Source organism: Ambystoma mexicanum, chromosome 3q, assembly GCF_040938575.1.
Source record: "Ambystoma mexicanum isolate Mex_15411 chromosome 3q, UKY_AmexF1_1, whole genome shotgun sequence".
In the NCBI taxonomy this organism is placed as follows: domain Eukaryota; kingdom Metazoa; phylum Chordata; class Amphibia; order Caudata; family Ambystomatidae; genus Ambystoma; species Ambystoma mexicanum.
The window spans coordinates 1,267,578,355-1,267,592,026 of NC_090926.1; the positions used below are offsets into that span (position 1 = coordinate 1,267,578,355).

Below are 13,672 nucleotides of genomic sequence, written 5' to 3' on the forward strand. Positions count from 1 at the left end.
TTACTGTCCTCTGCTATCCTATCCTGTTACACGACTTTCCTTTCATTTCCTTCTGCTAGTTTGCTATCACCTCCTTTACTGGATTTGTCTGTAGTATCTTCTCTTGTACTGTTTGTAGACCCTTTTGTACAGAGCTTGTCTGTTGGTTCCCATCAGTCAACCTCTGCCCCTTCCCTTGTCCTGTTTCTACATTACAGACACCCAGAGCTGCTGTTCCAAGTCATGAGCAAACAGCGTGAGCCTCTGTTATAGCAAACTGTGCAGAAGGCTAGAGTATTTCCACGGTTCGTGGAATACTCTTTTCCTATATCTGCATACACCCCAAGAGGGTATTCATTCTGTATCTTTTCCCTTGCTTCTCTTGCTTACTCTTCGTTCTCTTTCCTTTCCACTGTGTGTGTTCTTATCTGTCCACTTTATTTGGCACAACCACCCAAACCCTTTCTGGGTGTCCTGTGCCACTCTTAATAGAGTGCCACTTTTGACAGAATGCAAGAGCCAAAAATTTCGTGTTCCATAGGCCGGAAAGGCACACACAGAACAAAGATGCTTTCCTTTCGGGTTAAGAAACCTTTGCATAAACCTATGGTTTCCCTAAAGACAGCAAACAAGAACCTTAGTCTAAAGGACAGTCTCGCTTTAGTAAACCAAGATTTACAAGCACGGTACTATACTCACTGGCTAGCTGACCCTTCTTCCATGTACAATTATTATGACATTTGCGACTATGACCCGCAGTCCTTATCTGTTGCAGAGCTACAGCAAGATAATGAATTCTTACAGATCTTGTTAAACCAAACAGTAAAAAACACTCCTGCGTCTTCTGACAAGCCATCTAACACCGCAACAGACAAGGATATAGCACTCATTGTGGGAGACTCTAACCCAGAATACGCTGTTGCCAGAGTGATATGCGCAAGATCAGCTTGGCAAGCTCCCCAGAATGCTGGAAACCTTTATTTGACAGGACAAGGCAGTCATTATCCTGAGGTTTGTGCATCTGGTCCTGGGTACAAAAGACCTATACTAACCATTGGTTGTCTTAATGCTTCCACAGTATCTACTAACCACAATAACCCTAAGGTCAGTCTTCCCATTGCTACAACCGAATTTTCTGCCACACCAGCTTCTGAAGCTTTAGATCAAACTAATGATGCTTACCTGCTACACGAACAACTCCTACGCCTTAAAAGAAAGACCGAAGACCTCTATGGTGACTTTGTTTATTTGTATTATAAGAATCTTATGAAGGGACACAAGTCACCAGACTATCTGACACTATGTCCAACACCTGACATCTTATCTTTAGAGATCGACATGATAAGGCCTGGAATTGCCATACAGAAAAGTATACAGACTTATACCAAGCAGATGGAAGACCTAAATATAGCATATGTATCCCTTCTAAAGACTGACACAGCTCCTTCACCTTCCAGCCACAGAAACTCAGGTTGTTGTACTGACAGAAAAGAATTAACTCCTCCGGTGGGTCAAATCACGCACACAGCCATTACACCACAAAACAAGGGTGGTCTTCTAATTGGAAATCCCTCTGAGTCAAAGGATGGTTCCGCCCTCACCCTTGCCTATGGTCCAGTACTCACACTTACAACCTCTTCTGAAATGACAATGGCAGCTGAAGAGACTGGCGCAGTTCACACCGAGCATGCTGAAGTGGCAAGCGGGGCTTGCCAAAGTGTGGCTGTGCTATCAGACAACACTCTTGAGCAATCAACATCTTCAGTTTCTTCGATACCCCCTGAATCGCCAGTGGTTGTGGTACCCGATCTACCAGTAGTTGCAACACCTGAACTGTCTGTAGCTGCTACAGCACCCGAACTTCCAACTGCAATTCATGATCTTCCTGCTGCTGTGGTTCCTAAACTCCCTGCCACATTTGAGACTCCTCAAGTCTCTGCTGCAAATCTTGAGGTTGCTATAGCTACTGTGATTCCTGAAGCTACTGCTAATTCTGATGCTCCCGATGCCCAGATTTCTACTTCCTTCGCAGCTGTGCTCGCTGCAGCAGAATCCTCTGCTACACAACCTGATCCCTCAGCCTCTTCTCTTCCTGATCTTACATCCGCCATGCTAACTGTTGCAAAGTCAGCGAAGGGTTTTTCTGTTAAGACTACTGCTCCAGTTGTTCCTGCTGGTGTATCTATAGCACTAAGACTGCCAGACTCTACTCTACCAGTCTCAGGTGCGTTCCAGCCCGCTGGCTCTCTCATGACACCCACACACCCAGTTGCTACAGCCTTGATACTCTCTACAGCCATTCAAGATCTCACTGCTGCTGTTACCTCTGAACTGTCTACTACTCATGGGAAAACCGCCGCTGTGACTCCTGAACTCTCTGCGGCTAACCCTAACGTTGTCATTGCTGCTCCGGATGTCTTGGAAAGCCTTCCTAAAGCTATCAACTCTGCTGTACCTATGGCTCCACTTTCCAGCACCATATTGTTGCCCGTCAAAGCAAAATCTATCATGGAGCCTGCAGCAGTTTTTCGCAGTTCCTCTCTTCATGCACACACAGTTGGGGTCTGTGTTCCAAAGACTTCGTCTATTCTGATTTCTACATCAAAAGTTCAGAACTTTGGTACTATGTCCGTCATTCAAGACTCTCACCTTGCAACCCGTTTCTGGTGCTTCATGATGTGCCTTTTTGGAGTAAGACTCTTGTACGGTGTGACAGACATTCTTCCTATAGGTCGGTCTTCAGGGAGCCTGGAGAGGGGCCTGGAGAGGGGCATACTGTCATGCCTGCGCCATGGGCGCATCCATTTACGCTCAATTTGGACTATATGTTTATCATTTATTTACAACAGACTCTTGGATCCATCTATATTTACTTTGGGAACTTTATTTCCCATTTGCGAGACTTTGGTGCTTTATTATTATTTCCAACAAACTACGCATACCATAATGCACCTGGCTACAAGCATCGATTCCTGGCGGTTCCTATCGGTTATCAAAGGAACTACACCACCCAGAAGCCCTAGAGACTTGCCCTGCTTCCACCAGCCCAGGAACAGAAAGGGAGGTGGCCGATTGCCTGCAGGTGTGCTTAGCCAGGTGCAACCAATTAGCCTGCCTCTGTGCTGGGCTAGGCAGTATAAAGGCTGCTGCCTGCAGTGGCTCAGCCTCTTGCATCTGAGAGTCCTTCCTCCACCTTTGGCATCTTTCTACGGATCTTGTATGCTGCTTACCTTCACTCCTGCTTGGACCCTGCCTTGTTGCTTGCTCCACCCTGCTGCCTCCAGCCATAGCCTTCCAGGCTCCCTGCCTCACAGCCCTGCTCCTCTGGGCTCTCCACACTGCAGCTGATCACGCTCTGCTGCCTTTCAGCCTTCGCCCTTGCCCTGCCGGGCTCTCCACATTGCAGCCGATCACGCTCTGCTGCCTTCCAGCCTTCGCCCTTGCCCTGCCGGGCTCTCCACATTGCAGCTGATCACGCTCTACTGCCTTCCAGTCTCCGCCCTTGCCCTGCCGGGCTCTCCACATTGCAGCCGATCACGCTCTGCTGCCTTCCAGCCTCCGCCCTTGCCCTGCCGGGCTCTCCACATTGCAGCCGATCACGCTCTGCTGCCTTCCAGCCTCCGCCCTTGCCCTGCCGGGCTCTCCACATTGCAGCCGATCACACTCTGCTGCCTTCCAGCCTCCGCCCTTGCCCTGTGGACCCTCTACATTGCAGCTGATCACGCTCTGCTGCTTTCCTGTCTCAGCCCTTGTCCTCTGGGCTCCCTGCCCTGCAGCCTGCCTCACTCCGGCTGCCTTCAGCCCTTGTCTTCTGGGCTCCCCTGCTCTGCAGCCTGCCTCACTCCGGCTGCCTTAGCCCTTGTCCTCTGGGGCTCCCTGCTCTGCAGCCTACCTCTCTCTGGCTACCTACAGCCCTTGTCCTCTGGGCCTTCCTACTTTGCAGCTTATCACGCTCCGCTGCCTACTACCTACCTTTTCCGCTGGGTTCTCGGCCTAGCAGCTCCCTACAGTCCTCTGCTACCTTCTACGTTCATCGGCCCTGTCCCTCAGGGTTCACTCCTTACTGCCCGGCCCTTACGGGATCCTTGCCGTGCAGTCTGCTTTACTCTGCTGCCCTAAGCCCTTTTTCCTCTGGGCGTTCTACCTTATAGTCCTACTCCTGTGGGCTTACTCATTGCTTTCCTGCTCCTCTGAGCTCTCAACCTTGTTCCTTACTGTCCTCTGCTATCCTATCCTGTTACACGACTTTCCTTTCATTTCCTTCTGCTAGTTTGCTATCACCTCCTTTACTGGATTTGTCTGTAGTATCTTCTCTTGTACTGTTTGTAGACCCTTTTGTACAGAGCTTGTCTGTTGGTTCCCATCAGTCAACCTCTGCCCCTTCCCTTGTCCTGTTTCTACATTACAGACACCCAGAGCTGCTGTTCCAAGTCATGAGCAAACAGCGTGGGCCTCTGTTATAGCAAACTGTGCAGAAGGCTAGAGTATTTCCACGGTTCGTGGAATACTCTTTTCCTATATCTGCATACACCCCAAGAGGGAATTCATTCTGTACCTTTTTCCTTGCTACTCTTGCTTACTCTTCGTTCTCTTTCCTTTCTGCTGTGTGTGTTCTTATCTGTCCACTTTATTTAGGCACAACCACCCAAACCCTTTTTGGGTGTCCTGTGCCACTCTTAATAGAGTGCCACTCCTGACAACTTGGCCCAGTCGTGGAGAGCTGCTGCTCACCTGGGGCCCTTGGCCCAGCCGTGGAGAGCTGCTGCCCACCTGGGGCCCCTGGCCCATCCGTGGAGAGCTGCTGCGCACATGGGGCACTTGGCCCAGCCGTGGAGAGCTGCTGCTCACCTGGGGCCCCTGGTCCATCCGTGGAGAGCTGCTGCCCACATGGGGCCCTTGGCCCAGCCGTGGAGAGCTGCTGCTCACCTGGGGCCCTTGGCCCAGCCGTGGAGAGCTGCTGCTCATCTGGGGCACTGCTTCTGGAAGCCTCACCTGGGTCATCGTGCCACTGGAGACATCCCCTGGGACATTGTGCCAAGCTCTGGCGGCCTTCCCTGGGGCATCGTGCCCAGCTCTGGCGGCCTTCCCTGGGGCATCATGCCCAGGTCTGGAGGCCTTCCCTAGGGCATCATGCCCAGCTCTGGAGGCTTCACCTGGGGCATCGTACCCAGCTCTGGTGGCCTTCCCTGGGGCATCGTGCCCAGCTCTGGAGGCATGACCTGGGGCATCGTACCCAGCTCTGGAGGCATGACCTGGGGCATCATGCCCAGCTCTGGAGGCTTCACCTGGGGCATCATCCCCAGCTCTGGCGGCCTTCCCTGGGGCATCATGCCCAGCCCTGGAGGCATGACCTGGAGCATCGTACCCAGCTCTGGCGGCCTCACCTGGGGCATCGTGCCCAGCTCTGGCGGCCTCACCTGGGGCATCGTGCCCAGCTCTGGCGGCTTCACCTGGGGCATCGTGCCCAGCTCTGGCGGCCTTCCCTGTGGCATCATGCCCAGCTCTGGTGGCCTTCCCTGGGGCATCATGCCCAGCTCTGGAGGCTTCACCTGGGGCATCGTGCCCAGCTCTGGCGGCCTTCCCTGGGGCATCATGCCCAGCCCTGGAGGCATGACCTGGGGCATCGTGCCCAGCTCTGGCGGCCTCACCTGGGGCATCGTGCCCAGCTCTGGCAGCCTCACCTGGGGCATCATGCCCAGCTCTGGCGGCCTTCCCTGGGGCATCATGCCGAGCTCTGGTGGCCTCACCTGGGGCATCATGCCCAGCTCTGGAGGCTTGACCTGGGGCATTGTGCCCAGCTCTTGAAGCTTAACCTGGGGCATTGTGTCTCTGGAGGCCTCACCTGGGGCATCATGCCCAGCTCTGGCGGCCTCACCTGGGGCATCGTACCCAGGTCTGGAAGCCTTCCCTGGGGCATCATGCCCAGCTCTGGAGGCTTCACCTGGGGCATCGTACCCAGGTCTGGAAGCCTTCCCTGGGGCATCATGACCAGCTCTGGAGGCTTCACCTGGGGCATTGTGCCCAGGTCTGGAGGCCTCACCTGGGGCATTGTGCCACTGGTGGCATCCCCTGGGACATTGTGCCAAGCTCTAGCGGCCTTCCCCGGGCATCATGCCCAGCTCTGGAGGCCTCACCTGGGGCATCATGCCCAGCTCTGGAGGCTTCACCTGGGGCATCGTGCCCAGCTCTGGCGGCCTTCCCTGGGGCCTCATGCCCAGCTCTGGAGGCTTCACCTGGGGCATCGTACCCAGCTCTGGCGGCCTTCCCTGGGGCATCATGTACACCTCTGGTGGCATGACCTGGGGCATCGTGCCCAGCTCTGGCGGCCTTCCCTGGGGCCTCATGCCCAGCTCTGGAGGCTTCACCTGGGGCATTGTGCCCAGCTCTGGCGGCCTCACCTGGGGCATCGTGCCCAGCTCTGGCGGCCTCACCTGGGGCATCATGCCCAGCTCTGGCGGCCTTCCCTGGGGCATCATGCCCAGCCCTGGAGGCATGACCTGGGGCATCGTACCCAGCTCTGGCGGCCTCACCTGGGGCATCATGCCCAGCTCTGGAGGCTTCACCTGGGGCATCGTGCCCAGCTCTGGCGGCCTTCCCTGTGGCATCATGCCCAGCCCTGGAGGCATGACCTGGGACATCGTGCCCAGCTCTGGAGGCCTCACTTGGGGCATCATGCCCAGCTCTGGAGGCTTGACCTGGGGCATTGTGCCCAGCTCTGGCGGCCTCACCTGGGGCATCATGCCCAGCTCTGGAGGCTTCACCTGGGGCATTGTGCCCAGGTCTGGAGTCCTCACCTGGGGCATTGTGCCACTGGTGGCATCCCCTGGGACATTGTGCCAAGTTCTAGCGGCCTTTCCCCGGGCATCATGCCCAGCTCTGGAGGCTTGACCTGGGGCATTGTGCCCAGCTCTGGCGGCCTTCCCTGGGGCATCATGCCCAGCTCTGGAGGCTTCACCTGGGGCATTGTGCCCAGGTCTGGAGGCCTCACCTGGGGCATTGTGCCACTGGTGGCATCCCCTGGGACATTGTGCCAAGCTCTAGCGGCCTTTCCCCGGGCATCCTGCCCAGCTCTGGAGGCTTGACCTGGGGCATTGTGCCCAGCTCTGGCGGCCTTCCCTGGGGCATCATGCCCAGCTCTGGAGGCTTCACCTGGGGCATTGTGCCCAGGTCTGGAGTCCTCACCTGGGGCATTGTGTCTCTGGAGGCCTCACCTGGGGCATCGTGCCCAGCTCTGGCGGCCTCACCTGGGGCATCGTACCCAGGTCTGGAAGCATTCCCTGGGGCATCATGCCCAGCTCTGGAGGCTTCACCTGGGGCATCGTACCCAGGTCTGGAAGCCTTCCCTGGGGCATCATGACCAGCTCTGGAGGCTTCACCTGGGGCATCATGCCCAGCTCTGGATGCTTCACCTGGGGCATCGTGCCCAGCTCTGGCGGCCTTCCCTGGGGCCTCATGCCCAGCTCTGGAGGCTTCACATGGGGCATCGTACCCAGCTCTGGCGTCCTTCCCTGGGGCATCATGTACACCTCTGGAGGCATGACCTGGGGCATCGTGCCCAGCTCTGGAGGCTTCACCTTGGGCATTGTGCCCATGTCTGGAGGCCTCACCTGGGGCATTGTGCCACTGGTGGCATCCCCTGGGACATTGTGCCAAGCTCTAGCAGCCTTTCCCTGGGCATCATGCCCAGATCTAGAGGCTTGACCTGGGGCATTGTACCAAGCTCTGGCGGCCTTCCCTGGGGCATCGTGCCCAGCTCTGGAGGCTTCACCTGGAGCATCGTTCCCAGCTCTGGCGGCCTTCCCTGGGGCATCATGCCCAGCTCTGGAGGCCTCACCTGGGGCATCATGCCCAGCTCGGGAGGCTTCACCTGGGGCATCGTACCCAGGTCTGGAAGCCTTCCCTGGGGCATCATGACCAGCTCTGGAGGCTTCACCTGGGGCATCATGCCCAGCTCTGGAGGCTTCACCTGGGGCATCGTGCCCAGCTCTGGCGGCCTTCCCTAGGGCCTCATGCCCAGCTCTGGAGGCTTCACCTTGGGCATTGTGCCCAGGTCTGGAGGCCTCACCTGGGGCATTGTGCCACTGGTGGCATCCCCTGGGACATTGTGCCAAGCTCTAGCAGCCTTTCCCTGGGCATCATGGCCAGATCTAGAGGCTTGACACGGGGCATTGTACCCAGCTCTGGCGGCCTTCCCTGGGACATCATGCCCAGCTGTGGAGGCTTCACCTGGGGCATCGTGCCCAGCTCTGGAGGCTTCACCTGGAGCATCGTGGCCAGCTCTGGCGGCCTTCCCTGGGGCATCATGCCCAGCTCTGGAGGCATGACCTGGGGCATCGTACCCAGCTCTGGCGGCCTTCTCTGGGGCCTCATGCCCAGCTCTGGAGGCTTCACCTGGGGCATTGTGCCCAGGTCTGGAGGCCTCACCTGGGGCATTGTGCCACTGGTGGCATCCCCTGGGGCATTGTACCCAGCTCTGGCGGCCTTCCCTGGGACATCATGCCCAGCTCTTTATGCTTAACCTGGGGCATTGTGTCTCTGGAGGCCTCACATGGGGCATCGTGCCCAGCTCTGGCGGCCTCACCTGGGGCATCATGCCCAGCTCGGGAGGCTTCACCTGGGGCATCGTACCCAGGTCTGGAAGCCTTCCCTGGGGCATCATGCCCAGCTCTGGAGGCTTCACCTGGGGCATTGTGCCCAGGTCTGGAGGCCTCACCTGGGGCATTGTGCCACTGGTGGCCTCCCCTGGGACATTGTGCCAAGCTCTAGCGGCCTTCCCCGGGCATCATGCCCAGCTCTGGCAGCCTTCCCTGGGGCCTCATGCCCAGCTCTGGAGGCTTCACCTTGGGCATTGTCCCCAGGTCTGGAGGCCTCACCTGGGGCATTGTGCCACTGGTGGCATCCCCTGGGACATTGTGCCAAGCTCTAGCAGCCTTTCCCTGGGCATCATGCCCAGATCTAGAGGCTTGACCTGGGGCATTGTACCCAGCTCTGGCGGCCTTCCCTGGGACATCATGCCCAGCTCTGGAGGCTTCACCTGGGGCATCGTGCCCAGCTCTGGCGGCCTTCCCTGGGGCATCATGCCCAGCTCTGGAGGCCTCACCTGGGGCATCATGCCCAGCTCGGGAGGCTTCACCTGGGGCATCGTACCCAGGTCTGGAAGCCTTCCCTGGGGCATCATGACCAGCTCTGGAGGCTTCACCTGGGGCATCATGCCCAGCTCTGGAGGCTTCACCTGGGGCATCGTGCCCAGCTCTGGCGGCCTTCCCTAGGGCCTCATGCCCAGCTCTGGAGGCTTCACCTTGGGCATTGTGCCCAGGTCTGGAGGCCTCACCTGGGGCATTGTGCCACTGGTGGCATCCCCTGGGACATTGTGCCAAGCTCTAGCAGCCTTTCCCTGGGCATCATGCCCAGATCTAGAGGCTTGACACGGGGCATTGTACCCAGCTCTGGCGGCCTTCCCTGGGACATCATGCCCAGCTGTGGAGGCTTCACCTGGGGCATCGTGCCCAGCTCTGGAGGCTTCACCTGGAGCATCGTGGCCAGCTCTGGCGGCCTTCCCTGGGGCATCATGCCCAGCTCTGGAGGCATGACCTGGGGCATCGTACCCAGCTCTGGCGGCCTTCCCTGGGGCCTCATGCCCAGCTCTGGAGGCTTCACCTGGGGCATTGTGCCCAGGTCTGGAGGCCTCACCTGGGGCATTGTGCCACTGGTGGCATCCCCTGGGGCATTGTACCCAGCTCTGGCGGCCTTCCCTGGGACATCATGCCCAGCTCTTGATGCTTAACCTGGGGCATTGTGTCTCTGGAGGCCTCACATGGGGCATCGTGCCCAGCTCTGGCGGCCTCACCTGGGGCATCATGCCCAGCTCGGGAGGCTTCACCTGGGGCATCGTACCCAGGTCTGGAAGCCTTCCCTGGGGCATCATGCCCAGCTCTGGAGGCTTCACCTGGGGCATTGTGCCCAGGTCTGGAGGCCTCACCTGGGGCATTGTGCCACTGGTGGCCTCCCCTGGGACATTGTGCCAAGCTCTAGCGGCCTTCCCCGGGCATCATGCCCAGCTCTGGCAGCCTTCCCTGGGGCATCATGCCCAGCTCTGGAGGCTTGACCTGGAGCATCGTACCCAGCTCTGGAGGCCTTCCCTGGGACATCATGCCAGCTCTTGATGCTTAACCTGGGGCATTGTGTCTCTGGAGGCCTCATCTGGGGCATCGTGCCCTGCCGTGGAGCCACTCCTGCATGGGGCATCTTTCTAAGCGCTGGAGGCCACACCTGGAGAATGAGGCATTTACTAGTCTAGAAAGACGGTGGTCACTTCATCCCGAGTGCTGTGCCCAGTTACGGGTACAGAAAGAAGAGGTAATGCTGGAGACTGGGCACGCTGGAGAATCGAATGAGGTCGGGCCTCTTACAGGCTCGTCCTGCCTACCCACGACACACTCCAGGACACACTCCAGGACACACTCCAGGCACTCAGACACAAATAATACACAGGGGACTAGCACTAGAGTGAAATGGTGCCTGGGAGGGCTGCTCACTGCCCCGCCCTTGCCCGGCCTGGCTCATCCTTATAAACAAACGGGAGTGGCTACATCCACGCTCCACCCATGAAACTGTGTATAATAGAAACAGGTCCATTTCGCAGAACAGGGGGAAGGAAGCCTGAAGTTGCGACATGCTTTCTGTGCCTTTTCTGTGAGAGGCAGCCTCTGGCCTTGGGATGTGAGCCAGCACTGTCATTGCTCTGTACATTCTCAGCAGGGGCCTGAACTGGCCTCTGCCGCCTGCGGCACTGCGGCATCATGCATTCCACAGCTTAGCTCTGCTCTGCCACCTCACTTGGCATTGGTGTTTCAGCTGTAGGCCAGTCTCATTGCATCAGATGTGCCTGAAAGAAACCCAAAGAAAATGAAGTATCAGAGATGGAGTATGCCAGAAGCTCTGTCAGGGTACCTAGACACTCCCGGTTACACCTAGGCCCTGCCCTTCCCCGACGAGGACCTCATAGTACATTTATACCACACACGACACTTAATGAATTAGGGTGCATTAGAGGCTGAGCTGGCCCTTCCTGCGCGCAAACCTGTTCTATATAGGTCACATGCAGGCCCTCACAGCGGCACCCAACCCATTGAGCTAGCTTCCTAAAAGGCAACCTCTCTGAAACAGCTTCAACAAAAAAATCCACCGTCCAAATGACCCCCAAAATGTGTCATGGACTTGGGGCTTGTATGTTACAAAGACTATTGTGAAGACGGACGGCACGCATATACACACCGAGCTACCTTCTCGGACCTACAGGTATCTCGCAGATCTCAGCAGTAGGCTGAGACGTCTTTATGGGAGGGCAAAAGGGGCACTTGCCCCAGGCCCCCACCTTGGAGGGGGGCCCTACAAGGCTGCCTGATCTAAAGAAGTAAGATTCCATTGTTTTGCACACGCTATGGTATTTTATGCATGCTGCTGAGGCTCTAATCCTATTGCCTGCTGGTTGTTGACAAGTCCATTCTGCCTTGATCAGTTCATCATGTAAGGCTTTCAGTGTTCACAGTGCTATACATAGTCTGTGTGTTCACTACTGCACCACTCCTGTAGCATTCTTTCCTTCCTGGGGGAATTATGTTGATCATGTGCAATAACCAAAGCTGAAATTCAAATTCATAAATTGAGTGCCACAATGGTTCAGAAATTAGCTCAGTGTGTTAAGCACTCATTGCAGAGATATGTGTTCATATACAAGATTAGAATAGCACATTCCAGCAAGGTTGGCTGAGCCTTTCCTATGACTGAAGTTTATAAACCTGCCTGCATATGTACCTGATTTTGCAGCACAGCAGGTGCTATTATCAGCAATGTACTTGCACCAGATAAAGGTTGCTATAAAAACAAACATGCCATCCGTATGCTGAAGGTCTCGAAATTGGTTTGTTCAGATGGGGTGTTGTAAAACCTAGGCAATCACCTCCGTCGATGAGCATAAACTGTTAGGCCAAGAAATGAATAAGTATCCGAATTCAAGACTGTGGAACCAAAGCGTTCATGCTTGTATCCTGGTTTTGTCAGTAGACGATACAGTGATCCTGGTCAAATCATCTAATATCTCTTACATTACTGCGCTGTCTTCTGTGAGCTTTGCCTTCTTGCATTCAGTGGCATTGTTTAGCCCATTACTTGATCTTTCTTCTTATGGAGGCCATTTGAGTGGAAGGGGTGGTAGACAGAAGAGAGCGGACCAGATGTTGCAAGCCTAGGGCAAGCATATTTTAAGGTACAGAAAGAGCTTGTGGTAATTGTGCTCCTCTCTGCCAGAGGCTAGGCCAATAGCAAGGCTTTGGTCTGTCGCTACTCCGGGTGTACTAATGCTTTATACAACCATTAAACTGTGTTACCAATTAGTGTGCTACTTTAATGTATGTTTGTGAGTACAGTTTACTTTGTGCCCAAATTTGATAAAGAGCGAAGTCAGCTTGAAACACATGCCACTAAGAGGGCACAATTTCAATAAAGACACCATATGACATTTCTAGTATGGTACTTCATTGTCAGTGCTCTTGGCACAACACTTGGTGCAATCAGTTACAAGCATACTTTAAGGTATGCCCATTTGACACAAAACATTTTATTTTTCGTAAATGTCAAAGGTTTTTTTTGCAATTTCACAAGCCAGTGTTTTGGAAGTATTTAAAGCTGTAAAATACCAAAAACAACCCCAGATTAAATCTGTTAAATGACATCGATTGGTATGCTGGTACTTATATACTTGCCTTGATGGAGAGAATGAAACTAGAATCATTCCCATTTTGCGAAAAACAATCTTATATAATATTTTGTTTTAAAAAATGGTAACGTTTGGAAATGTGATTTGTGCACTTTACAAGTGTGTTTTATGAAGTGAGATTATTTTAGTTCATGGTAAGAACTGGAAAAGAAAGTGTTCAAATGCAGAAATTGCAGAGTTGGCACAAATCCCAGCTTCACCCCATAACCAATGTGAGATTCTGGGCATCTCAGTTAATCTTGTGTTCAACCCTTCAGAGTGATTTCCTTCTCAGGGTATGATCTTCATAAAAGCCTCATTCATGGTTTCACCGGCTAGAGTGTTGCTTCCACTATAATAGTGAGCATTGATATAGTGCACACCACAGGCACATGTTCCTTTGATCTCTATGGCAACACTATTTGAAAACCATATCCCACTTCTAATCTCAGTGTGTCTGGATACAGAGATATTCCTGGTAGCTTCTAATCTGCATCCACTATCCATGCTATGGTATGTATAGCTTTCTCCTTCCTCCCAGTTGGGCTCCTCTCTCCGTGCTTAAGCACTTTTGCATTCTGTGAGGCAGCTAATGCGAGTTCTCTGTCTATTCTGGGCTACAGGTACTTTTTACATATGGCCCTGCATTAATACTACAGGCTGCATACCTTCCTGGATGCTATTGATAAAAAGTATCCACGCAACACCACGCTGTGGGATAATGATATCAACTGTTATCTCAGCGCTCAGATGCCTGCGGGCTTGTAGCGCTATATAAAACTAGATATCCTGTATCTATACTAGAACAGAAGTAACCTTTTCGTAGACTGTTACTTGTTTATCATTCTGATTAGAGCAAGAATGAAGAGGGTAAGGGGACTGAAAGGCAGTAAACATGCTTATTAGGCTGCGAGACAGCATATCAACCAATACATTATA

The 13,672-nt window shown here is 54.5% G+C and overlaps 2 protein-coding genes across 2 annotated transcripts; both read right to left on the minus strand.

The window, feature by feature from the left end:
- Window positions 1-5,099: 5,099 nt before the first annotated feature.
- On the minus strand, window positions 5,100-5,801 carry LOC138448106 (uncharacterized). Its single transcript, XM_069604653.1, has one exon. The coding sequence runs from the start codon at window positions 5,799-5,801 to the stop codon at window positions 5,100-5,102; it is 702 nt and encodes a 233-aa protein (XP_069460754.1).
- Window positions 5,802-6,068: 267 nt separating this feature from the next.
- On the minus strand, window positions 6,069-6,782 carry LOC138448107 (uncharacterized). The gene has a single exon (XM_069604655.1). The coding sequence runs from the start codon at window positions 6,780-6,782 to the stop codon at window positions 6,069-6,071; it is 714 nt and encodes a 237-aa protein (XP_069460756.1).
- Between the last annotated feature and the right edge of the window lie 6,890 nt (window positions 6,783-13,672).

Coding starts and splice junctions, on each gene's coding strand:
- LOC138448107 (XM_069604655.1), bottom strand. CDS start 6,782: ATGCCCCAGGTGAGGACTCCAGACCTGGGCACAATGCCCCAGGTGAAG.
- LOC138448106 (XM_069604653.1), bottom strand. CDS start 5,801: ATGCCCCAGGTTAAGCTTCAAGAGCTGGGCACAATGCCCCAGGTCAAG.